The sequence below is a fragment of the Photinus pyralis genome, unplaced genomic scaffold (genome assembly GCF_008802855.1).
Source record: "Photinus pyralis isolate 1611_PpyrPB1 unplaced genomic scaffold, Ppyr1.3 Ppyr1.4_LG8, whole genome shotgun sequence".
Classification (NCBI taxonomy): domain Eukaryota; kingdom Metazoa; phylum Arthropoda; class Insecta; order Coleoptera; family Lampyridae; genus Photinus; species Photinus pyralis.
In genome coordinates this window covers 20470053-20492587 of record NW_022170819.1, presented here as the reverse complement: position 1 = coordinate 20492587, position 22535 = coordinate 20470053, and the positions used below count along the sequence as shown (strand labels likewise).

Sequence of the window (22535 nt, the reverse complement as noted above, 5' to 3'; positions counted from 1 at the left end):
AATGAATGTTGTACTGTATTCAATGACTGCTGTACTGTATTTGTAGGTGTGGTATTCATTGTACTTTGTAATATTCTTCCTTATCCTCGTCGCCACTTGTTATATTTGTATTTCGTGGATTCTGATTTATATGAATGGAACAGAACGGAACAAACTTAATTTATTGACAATTTTTCTACTTGCTATTTTCGTAACTAGGATACTCTTTTTTTCCAGCGCAATTATGATGTAATTTTAAATATATATAACAGGTAGGTCCCCCTACATATTGTTTTCTTTTATTGATATGCGCTAACGCCAACAGATTTAAGTAAATCATGGAAACGATGGTCAACTAAACGTACTTTTAATTGTAGATTGAAATATCTAAGACTTACGGTGTTTCCGAATGGAGAGACGATTTAAAAAAATTACTGTTGAAAGCCGGCGGAGAGGGGAAGCCCATCATTTTCTTGTTTGCCGACACGCAGATTAAACAGGAGGCGTTTACGGAGGACATCAATATGATACTCAACACTGGAGATGTTCCTAACTTGTACGCGGCCGATGAGAAAGTCGAAATACTGGAGAAGATGCAGACGGCCGCCAGAGAAACTGTACGTGATTCGTTTAATTTAAGATGAGCTCTTTAACGGAAAAATTCCAGGGCAAAAAAGTCGATAACACACCTTTGGCGTTATACAATTTTTTTATCGAACGGATTAGAAATAATTTGCATGTCGCGTTGGCTATGAGTCCCATTGGTGGCAGTTTTCGTGTGCGGTGCAGAATGTTCCCGTCACTTATAAACTGTTGCACCATTGACTGGTAACTTACGTACTAGTTTCTTAGTCTACCTACTATAATTTCTGCTTTAGGTTTATGAAGTGGCCAGACGATGCATTAGAGCGTGTTGCGAAAATGTTTCTACAACAAACCGACATTCAGATGGAGATGATAGAGAAGTGTGTTGAAATTTGTAAACATTTTCATACCGCCATCGAAGTAGCTTCGGATAAGTTTTACGAGGACTTGCAGCGTCGCACTTATGTCACACCTACGTCTTACTTAGAATTGATACAGACATTTAAAAGTTTGTACTATTTAAAAGTAGACCAAATCACTTTACAAAGAAATCGGTAAGGTACCACACAGTTAAACTATTTGTACACACTGGTGATATAGATACGAGACCGGTTTGGACAAGCTTGATTTTGCAGCCGGTCAAGTTAGCCTCATGCAGGAAGAACTGCATGCGCTACAACCTAAACTGGTCGTTGCGTCAGGGGTCACCGAAAAACTTATGGTAAAAATCGAGCAAGATACTATTGTAGTGGAAAAACAAAAAGAAGTGAGGTCTTACTGCTTACCTGCCGACTACAATTGATATGCTAGATTGTAGGAGCCGACGAGGCACTAGCCAATGAAGCAGCCGCAGCCGCGCAAGCTATAAAAGATGACTGCGAATCGGATTTAGCCGAAGCTATCCCTGCACTGGAAGCCGCAGTTGAAGCCCTAGACACCTTAAAACCCGCAGATATTACTCTTGTAAAGTCTATGAAAAATCCACCAGCTGGCGTTAAACTCGTCATGGAAGCTGTAAATTATAGCACATTTAACGGATTATATAATCACTTGCGTAACTTTAGATATGTATCATGAAGGGTAGTAAAGCGGACAGAAAGCCGGATCCGACAAGTGGCAAAATGGTGGAGGACTACTGGGGCCCTTCCGTAAAACTATTGGCCGACATGAAATTCCTGGACAGCCTCAAGACGTACGATAAAGACAACATTCCTCCGGCGATTATGAAAAGGATTAGGGAAAAGTACATACCGGATCGTGATTTCGAACCTGCGAATATTAGGAACGTTTCGACGGCCTGCGAAGGTTTGTGCAAGTGGGTTCGGGCATTGGAGGTGTACGATCGCGTCATTAAAATTGTCGCTCCCAAGCAAGAGAAGCTTCGCGGCGCCGAATCGGAACTGGCGATGCAAATGGAAACTCTAAACGCGAAAAGAGCCGAATTGAAACAAGTAGGTTTTTTTACTGAATTAGTTTGAATTTTACACATTTTTATAGATCTTAGATAAGCTGCAAGCGTTAAACGACGAATTTGCCGCGGAAACAAAGAAAAAAAAGGATTTGGAGGATATGATTGAACTGTGCTCTCAAAAACTTGTAAGAGCCGAACAATTAATTGGCGGTTTAGGTGGCGAAAAAACGCGTTGGTCCGAAACCGCCGCTTATTTGCAAGGACTCCTCGGGAACGTGATTGGGGATGTTATACTTTCGGCAGGTGTAGTGGCTTATTTAGGTCCGTTTACTGTTGATTACAGGTACGTGTAGTGAATCCGATGCAATACTCATTTTGTAAGCGTTTCAGGACTGCCATTGTTAAAGAATGGAACTCCAGTGCAATAAAGTTAGGAATACCGTGCGCCACAAATTTTTCTTTGGTAGTTACACTAGGCGAGCCTGTGATTATACGCGCATGGAATATTGCGGGGCTACCCGTCGATAATTTTAGTATCGAAAATGGAATAATTGCCACCAAATCAAGACGATGGCCCTTGATGATAGATCCCCAAGGTAAATAGGCCAGTAAATGACCGTTTTGGCGTGTAATTTTTCGCGCCTCGACGGATTTGCTTGGAAATTTGGATTTAGGTTACTCTTACCCTCTACTTCAAAGGTGAACTTGAGCCCAGGGTTGCCTTTACTTGGGGGGTGAATGCCACCCCTTCTCGAGGGGGGAGATACGTTCAAAACAAATCCGGAAATTGATAAATTCAGTAATTCTAAGCAACTTTTGTTCTATAGAGTTTTTTCACTAAGTCTATAGTATTCGAGTTATTTGCGAGTGAAGATGTTCATTATTCAACAAAAAAAAACACGTTTTCTCATTCGTTAAATTCCAAATCGAGTACCTCAACGTGAAATAACCAAAAAATGAAGCACTTTTCGGGGAAAACTTATGAATACTTTTTTAAAGTGTTTGAAAAAACCTTCCTTTTTGTTTTGAAGAAAAGTTCCTAGCATCAAAACTAAGTGAGTTACGCTCAAAATAAAGTTGGCCCTTTTTTTTGGTAAAAAAAATCGAGGAAATCACCCCCTAATTAGCACCCCAATTGTAATTAAGCGTTACCGCTTTACAGTTTACTTTATTTATGTATTGTTTATATGATCAGTAAGTTTGACCGGTACAAAGTGCATATTTTTGAAAAAATGTAGTTTTGAAATAAAAAAAAATTTTGAAATTTTGAAAAATTCAAAAGTATTAGTGATACGAAACATTTACAAGCATAAAAAATGTAGCTTTTGCTTTTCTGAACGTTTTGCTTTTTTTTTGTTTTTCTGTAAAACAAAAATTGGTTAAGGTGTGGCTGTTCAAAGTTTGCATACCTACACTTGTCATTAGTGACTCATTCGAGCCCTTTCAACTGCAACCCTTTCAAAAATAAGGGTTAAAAAAAATTAATTTGAATTAACCGATTTATGATTAAAAAACCAATAACATCAAATACATCAAAACGCGTGTAGTTACTAGAGCATTGTAAGATACACATAATGTGCTATTAAGGCACAGACATTTTATTTATTTTATTTTTTCTATTTGTTATTGAAAATCTAGAGACCTAGGACGTATATTTCAAAAAATAAGGGTTGTTTCTTTAATTGAATTAAAATAAATTCGTAAAATTTTAATTAAAAAATTACTGTATATACATATAGTATCAATGAAGAAAAAAAATTACTACAACTATTCGAATTTCTTCGCAAGGGTTGGTCTGTATAAGGTTAGAATTATGTGGTAAAAAATAAAAATAGCAAAGAAATCTAAATTTAATGTTACTGTATAATTAAATAATCCCAAATTGCTTGAATTTACAATTATATGATTAATAGGGGTAGGATTCCACCCCTAAAAAATAAACAGCAACCAACGGCACAAGTCCAATTTTGAAGTGTAGGGTAAGAATAACCTAAATCCAAATTTCCATGCAAATCAGTGGAGTCAAAGTATTTTATGACATTGTTTTAATTATAACCATTTTTTGGGGTAAGATTTAGGCGTTAAACTGTGATAAAATCTTAATTTATGTTGTTTAATGTTAATTGATATTTATTCACTCCTTTAAAAGATGATTTGAATCAATTACCCGCTTTAATTTATAATTACACGATTTTTTTTAAATAGTGGTAGTTTTTTCCTCTAAAAAATAAAAAGCACCCCTGGGCTCAAGTTCAACTTTGAAGTGGAGAGTAAGTAGAACCTAAATCTAAATTTTCATGCGATTCGGTAGAGACGCGGAAAATTACACATCGCCTTATTCCACGTTCATTTTGGCCTAAAAAGTGATATCCTTTCTATGGTAGGATATTTGGTAAACTACGCTATGCGAACGTTTTATTTGGCACCAGATGCTATAATAATGATGGTTGTAACAGGTGGTCGCTTTAGGCTGTAAAGATTTTCGAATTGACAAAATTACTGGTACCTATAGGAAATTTTATACGTCTACCGCTTCATAATGAATGAGAACAGAACAGAAGTTTTAAGCTAGGAAACAAGTGTTCGAGTAGATAAGAGTCGAAACGTCACACTGTTGCCACGATCTCACAGACCTAAACTTCGTTCCATTGTACTAAAAGCCAAGCATGTGGTGAAAATACGGGAATTATCGTGTACATGGATGCAGCGAGATATTTAAGTAAAAATCTGGTGAGAGAGCGAGGTTCCTACTAAAATTTTTGAAGGGAATCTACTATGCCGGTCAAGCGCTACATTTTTTCAATCGCATATTTGCACATTTACATATTTAGAACGTGAAAGAGACAGATCTAGTAAAACTTCATTATTAATTAAAACTGGCGCCTTCTAAATTCGCTATGGGCTGCGGCTGCCAGCAGAAGTAAATTAATAATACGTGGCTGCTTTACGCAGAAAGAGAACTTGATTGCGTGAAAGAACGAATGGACGTTTGCTATAATTTTCAAATGTTAATATTGTGAAGCGTTGCTGTATTAATAAGGGTGCCTGTACACAAGCCGCATTTTGCAGTCAGACCGACCACACAATTGCCGTCGCTTCGCACCAAATTGAAGTCCCAAAATATACTATAGGTACTATACGTATCTGCAGTCAACTCGCGGCCGAGGACGTAGGAATCCATATAATATTGAAGCTGATGACTAGAATCTGACATCATGAAATATAGAATAATATAGGAGGTGGTGAGGTTGTACTGGCATTAACTACAAGTGCGGTTCATAGGACAGCAAGTCAACCACGAAAATGTTGTTAACTGCGTGGAACAGGGTACGTGGCCACAATTCTGTCGTGTGGTGCAAACCCAAACGAATTTTTTTGCCCACCAAGAATATGGCCGCCACACCAAAATTTGCTTCAACGCGTAACATTGCCCTTAATAGGAAATTATCAGTCCCCCTTTTCCATAGGATAAGGTCAGGTTGTAGTCGCCGTGCGGTTCATATGATATATGATGGTGTAGTGTGCAAAATGCGGCTCGTGTGTGGGTACCCTAAGGAAGCAAACCTTTACTCGTTTCGGTGCATATTTGGATGTTCGCCGTTTAAGTAAATTGTTACTACGAAAGCGTTTGGGTCCAAGGTGCCGATAAACTCATTCTTTAATCAAAGCTGTGCATCTAATTTAATATAGCATGCAACAAATTTACTGACAACGGCTACCGGTAAAAAGGATAATGACAATTAATTCAAGCTTTTGTTTTGCTGTTAAACCCCTAAGTTACAGGGGTACATTTTTGATATTGCGGAAGATCGGTAATTTATTACTATGGATATCTCAAGGTTCAACTAATTAAATCACAGTAAACCTGAAGCACGGTTTATTCCTGAATCAAATTGCGTCAACCATCTTTCGAAATTAATTTTCAACAATATAATAATACGGGAGGTCCATTCGTAATGCCTAAGGCGTTCCACTATCCAATTTTCTAAATTGCTGTTGCTTTCAAAAGGAGAAATCCAACTGAAAAAGTTCCTTTAAATTTTTGAATTGTATAAAAATAGGAGTCGGCCGTTTTTAGGGATTTTGTATAAAAATAATGTTTGCTAGAAATCATTTGTATATTCCTGAAGAGGTCGACTTACACCCCAGGTTTATTCAGTGAACAAAATGTGATTTTGAATCAGAATTACCTATTTGATGTTTTAAGGTCCACGATTTAGTTTGCACTTGTAACTGATTACCTATTATGACCCTAAAACAAAACGGGTTTCTTGCTTAATTATTTATTTCACAACGTTAAAAATTGCACGCACTCAACTCACGGGCTCCTATACTCGCATTGATATCTCCCCTCACACCATCACACGCGTTTATGCACAAACGTCTTAATATGATAAACACATAAAAGAATGTAGCGCCAAGATTCTGAGAGCATTAGTTCTATTGTCACAATTAGTGATTTTTTTCGGATTGTTGGGATTTTCAACAGAAAACTGTAAGTAGGTTATCGAACGCTTGTGCGTGGTGTGTTAATAAGAAAAAGTGTTTTCCCGAGAAATTTTGGTGTAGTCGATTTTGTTAAAAAAGGAAGGTTATACACTGCCTTTTTTTGCCCCGAAGAAAAAATTGTCTCAGATCGTCCCGGAAAAAAATTTTTCTTATAGAACGTGGCCTGTAGAATCCATAATTTTAAACAGTTCCAAGATTGGGTTACTAGTTCAAAAGTTACAGCCCTTTTTTTGTTATTAATTTGATTTGTGTGTTAGAATAAACTTTGTCTGTGTTAATTCATGTAAATCGTGTGTTTATTCGAACTCTTTAACGATCCAGATAGATGTCTCATGGTTAATTAATGTTTAAGGAATTTGATTTTTCATTGGGCGGGGATTCAAATGTGTCCTGGGAAAATTTTAATAGGAGAGCTAGCTAGGTTTAAGGTGTTTAGTGTGTGGTTCATTTTGGTCGGGCCATTGCACACGGCATTGTTATTTGGCGCCCAACGTGGGGCATTTATTTTTTGTGTGTCCCGAATGTTATAGGATAACAGCAATACCTACATACACTCCTTAGGAATAAAAAGTTTTCATTTGAAATTTAAATCAATTACTTACACCTGTTACACTAGCCAAGATTTTCGAACAGAGGAGGTAACGAAACTCACTAAAACGCGTCCTACCGAATCTCGTTTTTTAATTTTTATTCGCATTCCCAGTGGGTTCTAAAATCGCTTTAGCGGTAGGAGACCTGAGGTTTTACCCAGTGTCAGACTGTCCTGGTCCGGGATGGGCCCCTTCGCACAAACAGAAAATAATACGGAACGTATCGATTTCAAGAATGCATTCCTCAATTTAGATTATATACAATGGTAGAGTGTGGGCCTTTTGTTCCCATTTCTCGGTAGGCCTTTTGGGTCCAGTCCGACACTGGTTTTACCTCTTTTATTTTGGCTCTTAAACCAGTTATGCTTTGAACATCAATTAAAATTAATAAAAAATTATGGCAATACAAGAACAAATTCAATAACTATTTTACGCCCCCACATAAAACAACCCATTGTACTACAAGCCGACAACATCATAACTTAATTTTAAAATCACCTTCCTGAGAATTACGAATTATACTTACATGCGAAAGTTCTCTATAGCAAACTATGTACAGGAAATCTAAAATATAACCTAAATTATATCAACACCCTGTATATTAATCTTAAATAAAAGCTGCTCGAGTTCCCACACCTGTGGAAAAGTTTCTCGTAAAAATTAAACGATTCCCTAAATTAGCTAAAGACCCTATAGATACTAATATCATATTAATTATGCTAAAGGAATATTCGTAGGAGAATTTCTCACGAAACTTCTACGTACATTAGAAAACTACGTACCCGCTAACTATAGCAAATTAACACTACCCCAAGTAGGCGCAACTTACGTTTTTCTCCTATAATCAATGCATAAAAGTGGGAACGTGCGTGTGTGCGTGGTATTTGTCGTCTGGCCCTGAGTGCCTATTGTTATTTCAGCTTTATTGTTTGACTTTCTCATTTAAATTTGCTTTGTCTGCAAATGATTAGCTCTGTGCTTAATCGAGCCCAGATTACGACCCAGGATATGAGTTCTCACGTCAAATTTGTCTATTCAAACCCAGGATGATGTAATGGCGTTAATTCAGAATTTGTTAAATAATTCTTTGGAATTGTGGGAGTGATCAAGGCTTCTGAGTTTCTCAAACTAATAAAATTAGAGTGTTTATCGAGATTTTTCGTACCTAATAACAGATGTGGATGGTTTAGTGACCGTAGCAATCATTTCAGGTCAAGCGAATAAATGGGTGAAAAATATGGAAAAACAAAACAAGATTCAAATTATTAAATTAACGGACTCCAACTATGTACGCGTTTTGGAAAACGCTATAACGTTTGGCACTCCTGTGATGCTAGAAAACATTCAGCAAGAAATAGACGCTGTTCTCGATCCTGTTCTTGTGAAAAACATATTTAAGCAACAAGGTGTCTACTACATGAAATTGGGGGACAACGTACTAGAGTACTCGTTTGATTTCCGTTTTTACATCACAACACAACTACGAAACCCCCACTACCTGCCAGAGTTAGCTGTTAAGGTACAAACAAATCCATCTGTGTGGTCATTCTCAACTATTTATTGCAGGTCACACTTTTAAATTTCATGATTACACCTCAGGGTCTCCAAGATCAACTGCTCGGCATTGTAGTTGCACGTGAGCGTCCGGAACTTGAAGAGAAGAAGAATGAAATGATCATAGAAAGCGCGACCAACAAAAAACTTCTAAAAGAAATCGAAGACAAAATTTTGGAAGTTTTATCCTCATCCGAGGGCAACATTCTGGAAGATGAGACCGCAATCAAAATCTTATCGTCGAGTAAAGTTCTCTCGGCCGAAATCCAGGCCAAACAAGAAATCGCGGCCGTAACCGAAAAAGAAATTGACGAAGCTCGTAACGGATACATTCCGGTTTCGAAGCACTCTTCTGTGCTGTTCTTTTGCATCACCGAGTTAGCGAATATTGATCCGATGTACCAATACTCCTTAAGCTGGTTTATTAATTTGTATAATCAATCTATAACCAACAGTAAAAAGGCGGACAATCTGGTTGAAAGGATGGATAATTTAAATTCCTACTTTACCACCAGTATTTACAGAAATGTTTGCCGATCATTGTTCGAAAAGGATAAGTTGATATTTTCATTGGTACTGACGGTTGGAATTTTAAGATCAAAGGTACATTTTACGACAGAATCTCTCCTAATCATCTCTTAAAGAATGCGACGTCCCCCGTCAAAAATGTAAATTGTATTTTAATAGCTTTCAATGAGTAGGCTAGGTCTCTCTTTAGCAGTAAGATTGGTTAAAGTGATCTCTTTAACTGCAAGGGTAGACATAGAGAAACAAATGATTGCAGATTGTAATGACATCTGTCATTCTGGTTAGAAATATGGGACCCAGAGCACGAAATAAAGTTCAGAACAAAATGCAATATTGTTTCTATTGAAAAGACGGGAGACTTATTAAGCATGCTATTTTTGTCGTTTAAAATAAATTCGAACTTTTGCTATAAAATAAGTTTTGTAGTACAATAAAAATTCATACACAAATTTCGTCATTATAGGTACTGCCATTCGTTTGAATATTCTCTTGTAGGGTTTAATTGACGAAGATTGTTGGAATTTTCTTTTAACGGGAGGCGTTGCATTAGATAATCCCCATCCTAATCCGGCTTCGGAATGGTTGTCCGATAAATCATGGTCAGAGGTGGTGCGCGCGAGTAACTTAAAAAGGTAAAAGACGTCGACCCTCATTGTAATCAAAATTAATTTGTTCTCACAGTCTTGGAGAGTTTCAAAAATCCGTACAAAAAGATGTTAAAGCTTGGAAGCAGTTCTACGATTCGTCTAGCCCTCAGGATATTCCGTGTCCGGCGCCGTTAAATAGACTGACGGACTTACAAAGGCTGGTCATGATTAGGTGTATAAGGCCAGACAAAGTCGTCCCGGCTGTAGCGGTAGGTTATCGTAAGCGTTTTTTCCAAATGACGTATTTTTTAAGCAATATATTGTGGACAATATGGGCCAATTGTATTTGGAGCCACCGCAATTTAATATAGAAGAGTCTTACAACGATAGTAACTGCTGTACTCCGTTAATATTTGTGTTATCGGCTGGTTCGGACCCCATGTCCGGGCTTATGAAATTTGCAAGCGACCGTGGTTTGCCAAAGTCGAGTGTGATGTCAGTTTCATTGGGACAAGGCCAAGTAAGTTGGGTTAAAGTTTAGTAATAAGAAATGCCAACGTTATGTGAAGGGCCCAATCGCATCTGGTATGATAAATCGCGCACTTGTCACCGGCCAGTGGGTGGTTTTACAGAATTGCCATTTGGCGGAAAGTTGGATGGGGGAACTCAACAGGATTTGTGATGAATTAATCATTCCTGAGAATACAAATTCGCATTTCCGCTTGTGGTTGACAAGTTATCCAAGCAAGGCGTTTCCTGTTGCAATTTTACAAAATGGTAGAAGACGTTAATTGTTCAGAATTGATATGGTTTACTTCCAGGAGTTAAAATGACCAATGAAGCGCCCAAGGGACTTCGACAAAATCTGCTAAAGTCCTACAGTTCCGATCCATTGTGCAATCCAGACTTCTACAAAAGTTGCCCCAAATGGCGGGAGTTTCAGAATATGTTGTTTGGTTTATGCTTTTTTCATGCTCTTATTCAAGAAAGGCGGAAGTTTGGACCACTAGGATGGAATATTCCATATGAATTTAATGAATCCGATTTGCGTATATGTGTTCTACAATTACAGGTTTGTAACATGTATTCCCTATGTGTTCTTTTGTTCTCAGGTTATACACATAGCTCCCCCTTCTAGTGACTAATATACGTATTGTGTTAACATTTAGACGTTATTTCGGCCTAAACACCAAAAATACAGACTGGGCATCCTGTATGTGAGAATATTTCAATTTATGAAGTAAATCTTGGGGATTATTTTCGAAATACGCACAGAATTGGTTCGTTTCGTTTGCATATGTTTTTCAGTGTTTGTTTTTCCTTTTAGAATTGTTTGAAATTGCGTAGTTTTCGTTTGCTGTTGAATTGTTCAATTTAGATAAGTTGCTAAGACACATTGAGATGGTACCTAATCCTAAATATGTATTTTTGAACTACCGTGTATATAGAATTTGCAGTAGCAAACGTTACAGTGGATATTTTAAATTTAAATTTAAACGAACTTAGGCGGGAAGTGCGGTTTCGCAGTTAATCGTGCTTTGCATATTTTTATGTGACGTCAAATTACTAACATTCAGTGGAGAAAGTGCCAAATATCGTCCCAAAAGTGCTTTTCCATACACATCAACAATAAATCTACACGTTGACTTATTTACTTTCCGATTCACGTGCTTACAAAGAAGGCGGCCATTACATGTACGTACATTTTTCACTAAAACACCGGTATTTATGAAGCAGGGGCATTCAAATCAGATTGCTGCTAAAAGGATGTAAGATTCGGAAGGAGGCCTTCGTTGTAATAATCGTGCCATTGTCGTCGTTCCATTTTCCGTAATTGTGCTGGGAACTTTACCGTTTACCTGCGTCTAGACGTCATATGTTTCACCAGCTCTTCAAGATAAAGTTTAGTTTGTTTATATTTTATGTTTACTTGAACTGAATTAGGTACGTTTGCGTTCTCTGGACAATTGTTTATATCGTTGCGCGTAAGACTTTGGTGTAACGTATAGGTAATTCAATTTCGCATTAGAATATCCATTAAATTTTAGATTCGAAACTTACATTGAATTGTTTATATTGTTTACAATGCAACTTATAGCGTTTGCATCATAAAGCAAAGTGTATTGCTTGCATTTGACAGTAGGTGACCCTTGGCACTAAAAGGGTAGATAGTGATCACTTTAACGGCACGGGTAAATAAAGTGAAACAAATCATTATGCACTCCAATGAAATCTGCCATTCCTGTCAAAAATTGGACGCGGTGCCCAAAATAAAATGAAGTTCAGAACAGAAGACAATATTGTTTCCATGGAAATGACAGGATAACTTTTGGACGTCTAATCCCCGGTTGCACCAACCTGACTTAGGAGACAATAGGCTGAGTTCCGAGTTAAGCACCACTTTTAACAAAATAATACGAGTGTTGTAAGGATGACAGTTGACAGATGCAAATACAGGCGCATTTTGAACATTTAATTAGATAAGCCCGACTCCTACTCCACCGACTGTGAATGTTGGGGTCTTACATTTAAGGCGGGCTTGAGAAATGTTTGTTACAGTGACTCTATAGAGACAGTGGTGTTATTTTCTATTGGTAGTTGGTCGCATCAATAGCCGTCTGTATAATTAACAATGGCGGGGACCGCTAGCTTTACATGTCCTCCGAAGCATGATAGAGGGGAGATTCTGTACCACTAAAAACTGGCAATTTGTGGGATACGAACTCGCCACCTGTGAGGTTAAAGTCCGAGTCTTAAACGTTACTAATTCAATTAAACCAATCAGCTCAATGATAAATTAGAAGGAACATGCCCAACATGGGGCATTATGGTCACACTGTCTTTATACTGTTACTGTAATGTTTTTGACTAGTGGAATAGTTTAAAACGGACTTAGAGCTCAAGCTGCGTCTTAAGCTTTAGGTACAGTTCAAGTAGGGCTACTGGGCTTTAATTAAATACCTGCAGAATTTTCAGTTTTATAATGATTTCTACTAAAGTTTTGTATTATACACGATGATAAACGAAAACTAAGCACACCTTTATCGTCTTATATAATAAATAACTATTATTGTCGACGGCTTGCGTGCGGGGTAATATGTGCAAATAGCTTAGTACGCTTTTCTTTTCAGAGATTTTGAAAAAAATTTTTCATGTGTTTCGGAATACATTTTTGCGATTATCAATCAATTAATTGTGTGTTTATTCTAATCCATTGTGCGACCCAGGTAGAGTTTTCATGTCCGATTTTTCTCCAAGATTTATTTCAGGTGTTAATCGAGGTCACAGAGTGTTTGAAATTATTGCAGGGATTTTTCTTTATACCAGATGCCGGAAGTGTACAAGGAGAGATTATAAAATTCAGTTTCAATTTTGGTTTTGAGTAGATGCTCAATGCCGATAACGACTGTTATGATTTTCAGATGTTCCTAACTGAATATGACGAGGTTCCGTTTGATGCACTCACATACTTAACTGGAGAGTGTAATTACGGCGGACGTGTTACAGATGATAAGGATAGAAGGTTACTAAACTCCTTACTTTCAATATTTTACTGTCCCGACATAATTACAACCCCCGGGTATGTAGTGTACATAATAATCTGATCAACCCTAACTTTTGTTGCACATAGGTACAAATTCTCTGCCCTCGATTTGTACTATGTGCCAACCGACACATCGTGGGAAGGCTGTGTGTCGTATATTCGATCGCTTCCACTTGTACAGCAACCCGAAGTGTACGGATTACACGAAAATGCGGACATTACGAAAGATAATCAAGAAACGTTAATGGTAAAAAATGGTTGAGAATTTTGGGGCACTCCTACTAATTGTTTTAGTTGTTAAATGGGGTCTTATTAACGCAAACGCAAATAACTGCCGGTGGAGGTGGCGGTGTGTCGGAAGGAACAGTAGTCGAGTTAGTCAAAGAGATATTGGGAAAAGTTCCCAATCCGTTTGATGTTGAGGCAATTAGTGAAAAATATCCAGTGATGTATATGAACTCGATGAATACCGTTTTGCGACAGGTACTGATGAAGTGAACACTGCTCTATGGGCTTAGTACTTATCGCTCAGCACTAATCTGAGTAGTGATAAGTGACCAGTAATGATTTACATCAGGGATCGGGAACGTGCAGCCCTCCCACGCCAGTTATGCGTCTTTCTCTTTCACTCGGAACGGTGCAGCTGAGAGAGAGAGGGAAATGTGTATTGGAAACATGTAGGCAACATGTGTAAGAGAGTGTGAGCGTGTACCCATGTGATAGAAGCAAACAGAAACATTAATTTTAATTAAGGGTAGTCTTGACTTCATTTTTTAGGCAACCCATTTGCAATGTGTTTGTTTATATATCAAGATTGTTAAAAAATGTGCGAATGACAAGTACTAAGCCCATGTTAACTAGGCATACATGATAGTTGACACTTAATTGGTTATTGTAGGAACTGATACGATTTAATAGATTAATCCTTGTGGTACAACGAACTCTAAGAGACGTAGTAAAAGCAGTAAAAGGGCTCGTCGTGATGAACAAAGAACTGGAAGAGACGCATACCTCCCTGGTTATAGGCAAGGTACCCGCGTCTTGGATGAGTAAAAGTTATCCGAGCTTAAAGCCTCTCGGATCTTACATCGCAGACTTGATTGCTAGGTTTGAATACACATACGTTTAGGACTGGTGTTGTTTTCACTAGTTACAGATTAAAATTTTTACAAGACTGGATTGATAATGGACCTCCGCTAGTATTTTGGCTCTCCGGTTTTTATTTCACTCAGTCATTTTTAACGGGAGTTTTGCAAAATTATTCGAGAAAGTTGAAAATTCCCATTGATTTCATACAGTTTGAATATTTCACTACTGAATATGAAACGACCGTCCGTAAAGCACCAGATACAGGTGTCTATATCAAAGTGAGTAAAATACTGATTTAGATTTTCCTACAGTATGTGACAGAAAATATAAAACAATTAAATCCTTTGCTTAGCTGTTAAAAAAATGAAAATGTGCATTTTTTGATCCCATTGGTATAAATACTTATCAAAATAATGCGAAATTTAACTCAAATGAAAACGAACTTTTCGAGTGAACCTCTACATCTATAAATTAAGATTCTTAGTAGTATTATCGGTATGATTATTAATATTGCAACTATTACATGCAGCAAGTCTTGGAACAAGAAGAAATCAGTGTGTTTTTCGATGTAAGCTTTAACCGAATGAGATTTTAGCATGAATATGTACCTACCTAGTAGATATTGTAATTAGATAATAATCAATGTAGGTAGTTGGTGTTAATACTGAATGATTTTTTAATTTTTGACATAGGTACCTATGCCGATATTAATTGAATTTCTTTGTGCAGGGTTTATTCCTGGAAGGTGCAAGATGGGATAGAGTCTCAAAAATGCTCAAAGAATCCTTTCCGAAGATACTCTTCGATGTTGTGCCCATTATGTGGCTAAAACCAGGTCTAAAGGCCGAATTTGTCGAACGTCCCGCTTACATATGTCCACTTTACAAGACAAGTGCAAGACGGGGAGTACTCTCTACAACGGGACATTCTACAAATTTTGTAATGTATACTACATTTGATACAGATTTATCATCAACTCATTGGATTAACAGAGGAGTAGCCGGTTTGTGTCAATTGGATGATTAGGATAATACCTATATATGTACTGTTTACTGTATTATGTTTTTGATTATTCAGTAAAACTTATATCTAGATACAAATTTCATTCTCATTCTTCATAAATAGTTATGTAACTTCTGAGTGTGGCTCTCCAATATGGATACGTCTATTTACTATTCAAGTCGAATTGACAAAAGCTTGTATAAGAGGTGCGCAGACCTTATAAACGTTTCGTCGTATCGGTGGAACTAAATTACAGTTATATAGATTCTGGGAGAAGGGATATAAATATAAATGAATTAGTGTTCGAAAGTTATGTGATTTGAATGCGCATTAGTTGTCTTGCGGAGTCAAACCGTGCGTTATCAAGCTAATAGTCTGCGCTGTGACGCTTAGAAAAACGGAAATTATACCAAGAACCAAGCGTTATCTGGAGCTGTAGCAGTTTTTCACACGTCGATCGATTTACCTTTACTAAGAGATTCAACTGTTTTAAATTCAGTACAGATCGATTTAGTAAAGATGGAGAAGGGGTTGAATATTCCTGTGAAAGGTGGATGCTTTGGCTAGACAATAACGCCTGGGTTTATTAAAATGTTTTGAAATAATCCTTTTTTTAGGGGTAACGTCGAGGGCTGTTTGGGTGCCATATTTTGAGAAAGAAAAAAAGAAACAAATTTTCCTGGCGTTATTGCCTAGATATTAACTTTACGAACTTATAGCAATTTTGGAAATTGTTTCAACTTCATATATAGTTATCTTGGAAAAACAACTTAAAAGTTTATCTTGAGAACGTGAAAACATAGTTTGCGCCGCCGCGCCGCTTGATTTATGCAGATACAAAATGTGCGCTATAATTGGCCTAAGTTTATGTTTCTGCCATCGAACCCAAAATAATATTATGAATGGCCAAATTTGACTTTTGACAATAGGCAACTTTACATACTCCGGTCTGTATGTATTGTCCAGCCTTAAGGCGATATATATATTGTAAGTCGCCCGAGGATTAAATATCGAGTAATGCCTGAGGTGCATACAAAATTTTATTTTTCATCGTTCCAAATAATGCATTTTTAATATACAAATGTTATATGATTATTGTTTGCCCAACATTAAAGTGCTTCATATGAATCAAGTTGCATCTTTTTTATTACATAATATAACTCCGTCAATCAATTTGACAGGTCGTTTGAGGGCATAATGAGATTTTATTTATTTTATTTTATTTATTGTTGGGTAGTGTCGAGTTATTGAGCGGAGACCCGCGTGACTTGTTCTTGGTTAAATACATTTATTGAATATGCGATTTGCGAACACTAGAACTACTTTTATTCGAGGTGTCTGCTGGTCTGCATACAAAATTTCATTTAAATATCTTAACAAATAGAAAAAATCGGATTATGCATGTAGTTCAGGCCCCAGAGGATTTGACCTTGCGAGACAAAGAACCATGGTGCGGGGTTTATGTTTTTTGGGTCGCTGAATCCGAATTTGACATTTGCACAAAAATCCGCATGACGCGGGAGCCGCCATCTTGGAAAAATGGCGGAAAATCGGCGGTTTTTCCACAAAACGCGAAATAACTCATTCGGTATCGGTTTTTTGGCGAAGAAACATCAGTAATAAATGAAACTTCCTTTGAGATGAGCCTTTGTTGATGAAAATCGGATACTAACGCCATTACAGTGCGACGAAATTCGGACCAATAATAACGTTTCGCAATTTTCGAAATTTTGCGCGCAAAAAACGGAACTGACTTCATTCACGAGCAGTAAGCTCTCCGAATGTGAGGACCTTTTGAAGAACATCCAATTGAATCCCTAATTTTGGTAATCATCGACGTAAGATTGCTTCTTTTAGTGTGGTTTTTTGATTTTTTATATCCTTATTGGCTGTTTCGTCAGAAACTCGGTATTCGATCGTTATTCAAATGCATAATTGAGGAGCATTTACCGAAAGAGAACCAACTTTTGTGCTACATTTCAAAACCACGTACCTATCTCCATCGAACAGTTCAACCAGGATACGTGGTTTTGGAATGTAGCCAAAAAATTGTTTGTTTTTTCCTGTTGATAGAACATAACGTCCTGCTGTCCAGATTTTGGATTACTTATGGCCGTTTGCACCGAAAAATTTAAGCTGAACTTAGCTTAAGAGTAGCTTCAAAATCCATGACAACCATATTGTCTCAATTGTCATGGATTTTAAGCTAAGCTCAGCTAAAATTTGTCGGTGCAAATGGCCATTAGTTATGTTTTCCTTTTTTCAGTGTGTTTTCGGTGATTGAGCGTTCAATATGGAACCAGAAAGCATAAAAAAGTGTTCCATTTGTGAAAAAGACTTAAATAATGATGTAAGTGTAGTGCTTCAGCGCGGAATAGAAACTCTTATAAATTCCAGCAAAAAGCGAAAAGACCGAGTTTAGAAAAAAGAATCGAATGCTGACGCTCCTGACGGGAGTATCCAGATAGAAAATTTGGAAATTTAAATAGAAAATACCGAAAATGCGTAAACCCTTTATAAAAATTTGTTACAGTACCTACAGAGGTTATAACAACCCTTGTTCGTATTATTAACTTTTTTCAATCACCATCGTTACTTGACCAACAACAAACCATCCTCTACAAAACCAGAACGACCACCAGCATGATCTACGATGTACCTCTGACCATCCCTATTGGATTGATAAACTCCCGACACTTCATCGGATTGCCAGCGGCGGGGGTTTTAGCGAGTAAGGCCTTTTGAATCATTCAATGCAGAAATCATGTAACTTGTAAATTGTGAATAAAAGTTTTAAAACTTAGGTATATGATCTTGATACTCATTTCACCATGAATGCGCTAATTTCGGCGAAAGAAGTAGGTTCGGGCGATTAATTGTTGCGATGTCAATTTTCGTCCGATTTAAACTAACTTGGGCTCATTTTAAAGGTAGTAATTGGATGTTCTTCAAAAGCTCCTCGGAGAGCTTACTGCTCTGTGAATGACATCAGACTCGTTTTTTTGCGCGCGAAATATTGAAAATTGCCAAAACTTCATTTTTGGGCCGAATTTCGTCGCACTGTAGTGGCGTTAGTTTTTATCCGATTTTCATCAACAATGGCTCATCTCAAAGGAAATTTTATGTACTTTAATTTATTACTGAAGTTTTCCGCCAAAAAACCGATACCAAATGAGTTATTTCGGGATTTGTGGAAAAACCGCCGATTTTCCGCCATTTTTCCAGGATGGCGGCTCCCGCGTCATGCGGATTTTTCTGCAAATGTCAAATTCGGATTCAGCGACCCAAAAAACATAAACCCTGCATCTTGGTTTTGGTTCTTTGTCTCAGAAATGTGCAAGGTAGACCCCTGTTCTGAGCTCTAGGGCCTGTACTAATGCGCAAAACACATTTTTTGATTCGGCATTAGTTTTACTTTTATCCGAGGTGCCTACATACAAAATTTCACGCATAACTGACAAAGATGTCAAAAGAGCCTTCTTTATTTTTTGATCTACATGGCCAATTCTCGATCTTCGATCTACAAATTTGATTAAAAAACCCAAATTTCATCGTAATTGGTCCATTCCTTCTCTTTTAAATCGATGGACATGAAGCTATCGGTCGAGTGACGGACGATTGGGAGAAAGCATAACCGTCTCGGTTAAAACTCGACGGTAAAATAGGTAATCAGACTGAATCAGACCATTCTGATCCGCTCCCGAGAGTACAAAATGAACGATTCTAACCAAAAACCATGTCCTTAGGTATAAATATGCTCAATAAATATCAATAATAACATAAATAAATACTTTTTTAATAAATAACATTATAAATATAGTTGAAATATATATCCCTTGAGGATCTATAATGTTTTTCGTTTCAAACTACCTTCAAATCATTGTAGTCCAGGGAATAGAGGGTTTTAACTTGCAAAATGAGAAGTAGTTCTAATTTCTTTTGCATGTCATAGACAGTCATCTGATGGTTCAGAATCTAAGTTTTCGACCTACCACCCCTTGTGCTTCCCCCGCACCACCCCCAAAACCCCTGAAATTTGGATGGTTTCTTGGTTTTTCAATCATATCTTTTTAATGGTTCACTTTAGAAAAAAATATTGTTATCAGAAATTGTAGATCATAAAATTCTACACAACTTTGATATACACGACTTTATTGTGAAATGTTTATCAAAAACAATATAGAGCTTCAGAGTTGCTTATATTTTTAAGAATTCTAAAGTTTGTATGTAGATGTTTTAACCAAATTTCATACTTTATCTCTATAATTAAGAGTTTTATGAGATTGAATTTATCGCAGTATAAATCCCTCTACCCTGCACCCTTACCAAAGGGGATGCAAAATAATTAAACTTGCAACCCTTGCTAGTGAGGATAAGTAAGATAAATTTTTTTTGTTTCAAACGGATATTAGAAAACCCACAGTGATTCAAATATCCCCATTAGCAAGAGTTGAAAGTTGAATTAAGTATTATGCATCCCCTTTGGTAAAGGTGCGCAGCGTAGGGGGATTTATACCACAATAAGTTCAAAATATTTTCTCATAAAACTTAATTATGGAGATAAAGTATAAAATTTGGTTAAAAAATCTACAAACTTTAGAATTCTTAAAAATATAAGCAACTCTGAAGCTCTATATCGTTTTTAATAAACATTTCACAAAAACTTAGTGTATATCAAAGTTGTGTAGAATTTCATAGTCTACAATTTCTGATAACAATATTTTTTTGCAAAATGAACCTATAAAAAGATATGATTGAAAAACTAAAAAACCAACCAAATTTCATTGGTTTTGAGGGTGGTACGGGGGAAGCACAAGGGGTGGGAGGTCGAAAACTTGGATTCTTAAGGCTGGACAGTACACCCGTTCCGTTGCCCGAAAACGCGTGATTTCGTTCCACGATATCTTAATTCTGAGTGAAGTTGAAGAAGGGGTCGAATATTCCTGTGAAAGGTGAATGCTTTAGCTAGACAATAACGCCGGGGTTTACTAAAATGTTTTAAAATAATCTTTTTTTTAAGGGCAACGTCGAGGGCTGTTAGGGTGTCATATTTTGGAAAAGAAAAAAGGAAATAAATTTTCCTGGCGTTATTGCCTAGATATTAAGTTTACGAACGTATCTTAATTTTGGAAATTGTTCCAACTTCATTTATAGATAAGTTATCTTGGAAAAACAACTTAAAAGTTTTTCTAAAAAGCGCTAAAAGATAGCTTCCGCCGGGTGGCTGGTTTTATACAGATAGAAAATGTTCATTATAATTGGACTAAGTTTATGTTTTTACCATCGAACACAAATTAATATTATAAATAACCAAATTTGGGGATTGAGAATAGGCAACTTTACATACTCCGTTCTGTATGTACTGTCCAGCCTTAACCACCAGATATTCTTTCATGACATGCATAAAAAATTGGAACTACTTCTCGTTTTGCAGGAAATGGTCCATTTTCAGTCTCTATTTCCTGGACTATTTTGTGAGAACTCAACAGAGCGAAAATGCGAAAAGTGTGAAATCAGTTTGGATCCCTAGTTCAACGACCCATCTGTCAATGACTAACGCTTTATCTGTAATAGACACACATGGCGCAAAAATTTTACTAAACAAGAGAGTTGGAATAGGGGTTTTAATTTAATCATCTATGATCAATAATAACCTTTTTTTGGTTTTTACATCTTATGAGAAATCAAAATTAAGATTCCTACATGTCAAACATGACTAAAGGTGCTACCATTAGGGCACTAAGCACGAAGATTAAAAACAAACAAATTTATTTAAATAGGACATAATGTAGTTGTAATCATTAGTCATATTTTCGTTTACCGTTCATCGGTAGAAGTGATTTTTGGGGTTTAGTGCAGAGTTTACCTACATGCATTTTACCTATACAGAAATAAAGACTCACCCTTATAGCTTTATTAGTCAACTCCAAGGAAAGGGCCATTACCATCCGGTATCCACCCCATATAGGTATATACCATTGGAACCACGCACATAGACCGACGCCTCTTAACTTTTGCTAAATACTGTGCGGGAATGAATAGGTAAAGCGATAACAGGTAAGGTCAGCGGCGGGGCGACCTTCTTATCTTATTATAGTGGCCAAAATTGATAAGTGAAATTTTAAATAAAACCAACTGACACGCAGGTTAGGCGTTTTGAGGTCACTCAGAGGAAAATAATTCTACATTTTCATCACCCGATTGGAGTAAAAAATGACCCCTCACTTTTTTGACGGATATACACGGTTTGAAACACCAGGAATCCGAAATCAAACAAAATCTTGAGGTCTGTCTGTCTGTCTGAACTGATTGAAACCAAATTTGGAGCGTGTTTAATTCGCCATACGCATTTTTCGAAAAAATGCCTCCACGGCAATAAAATTTCGCAAAGTGAAATATGTATTATTGCGTGCGTTTTGTCCGTCTGTCATCCAGCCGGACGGACTTTACGGGGGATGGCCTTAGAATCCTGGAGATCCAAACAGTCTTCATGTTTTTGTGTATTAAAGGTCCACCCCATCCTGCCCCTCCATGTGATACAATTTTAGCAAGTAAAAATTGAATACAAATGGGACGATTGCACTGTTCCAAATTTTGTATAAGTTGGCCGTTAGTGGTACCAAGTAAACTACTACGAGTAGGGGTGAGAGTAAAAATGATTCTTTCCTTCATAGTATCTATTACTTATAATGGAAGGCCTGGAGTTGTTTTCTATCAAGTGCCGTACTATCCACCGATCCCCTAACAATGTCGGTTGCACCTATCCGTTTGCCCTTATTTTTGAGTGCGCGGGGTTTCAGCCGAGGGTGCTCTACCAACCCAACCCACTATACACTTAGGTTCAAATATCCATGCCCGAACCCGGATTCGAACCAGGGACCCTTAGCACTTTTAGCAGTTTTAACTGAAATGAGCCACACGAGCCGGCTTGTGCGGCAGATTGTATTTATCGCCTGTTTTATATAAAAAAAGTCAAATACCTACATCATTTCGGGAACATTTATATATGCCATAACATAACATGTAAACTAGGAAATTTCCGCCATGATATTCTTAGGAAAGAAATTGACTTGATTTAACCTCAATGCAGAATCACGTGTTTGATACCGTTAACTTTTATTATTGTGAAGTTTTTGGTGTAGATAAATGTGCATGCA

At 37.1% G+C, this 22535-nt stretch overlaps 1 protein-coding gene across 2 annotated transcripts in view; it reads left to right on the top strand.

The window, feature by feature from the left end:
* Positions 1–15470, top strand: part of LOC116177818 (dynein heavy chain 3, axonemal) — a 52815-nt gene extending 37345 nt beyond the window's left edge. The window contains exons 28-49 of one of the 2 annotated variants that reach the window (XM_031496939.1): positions 357–596; positions 647–807; positions 858–1118; positions 1165–1330; positions 1375–1578; positions 1629–2015; positions 2062–2318; positions 2366–2571; positions 8286–8593; positions 8641–9231; positions 9652–9788; positions 9838–10012; positions 10057–10263; positions 10313–10520; positions 10565–10815; positions 13166–13323; positions 13375–13534; positions 13582–13770; positions 14186–14394; positions 14444–14654; positions 14906–14944; positions 15106–15470. In XM_031496939.1, the coding sequence (XP_031352799.1) occupies positions 357–596; positions 647–807; positions 858–1118; positions 1165–1330; positions 1375–1578; positions 1629–2015; positions 2062–2318; positions 2366–2571; positions 8286–8593; positions 8641–9231; positions 9652–9788; positions 9838–10012; positions 10057–10263; positions 10313–10520; positions 10565–10815; positions 13166–13323; positions 13375–13534; positions 13582–13770; positions 14186–14394; positions 14444–14654; positions 14906–14944; positions 15106–15402 (5022 nt within the window). In that variant the 3' untranslated portion in view covers positions 15403–15470. The remainder of the gene's footprint in view (positions 1–356; positions 597–646; positions 808–857; positions 1119–1164; positions 1331–1374; positions 1579–1628; positions 2016–2061; positions 2319–2365; positions 2572–8285; positions 8594–8640; positions 9232–9651; positions 9789–9837; positions 10013–10056; positions 10264–10312; positions 10521–10564; positions 10816–13165; positions 13324–13374; positions 13535–13581; positions 13771–14185; positions 14395–14443; positions 14655–14905; positions 14945–15105) is intronic. The other variant, XM_031496940.1, reaches the window with a different exon arrangement.
* The last annotated feature ends 7065 nt before the right edge of the window (positions 15471–22535 follow it).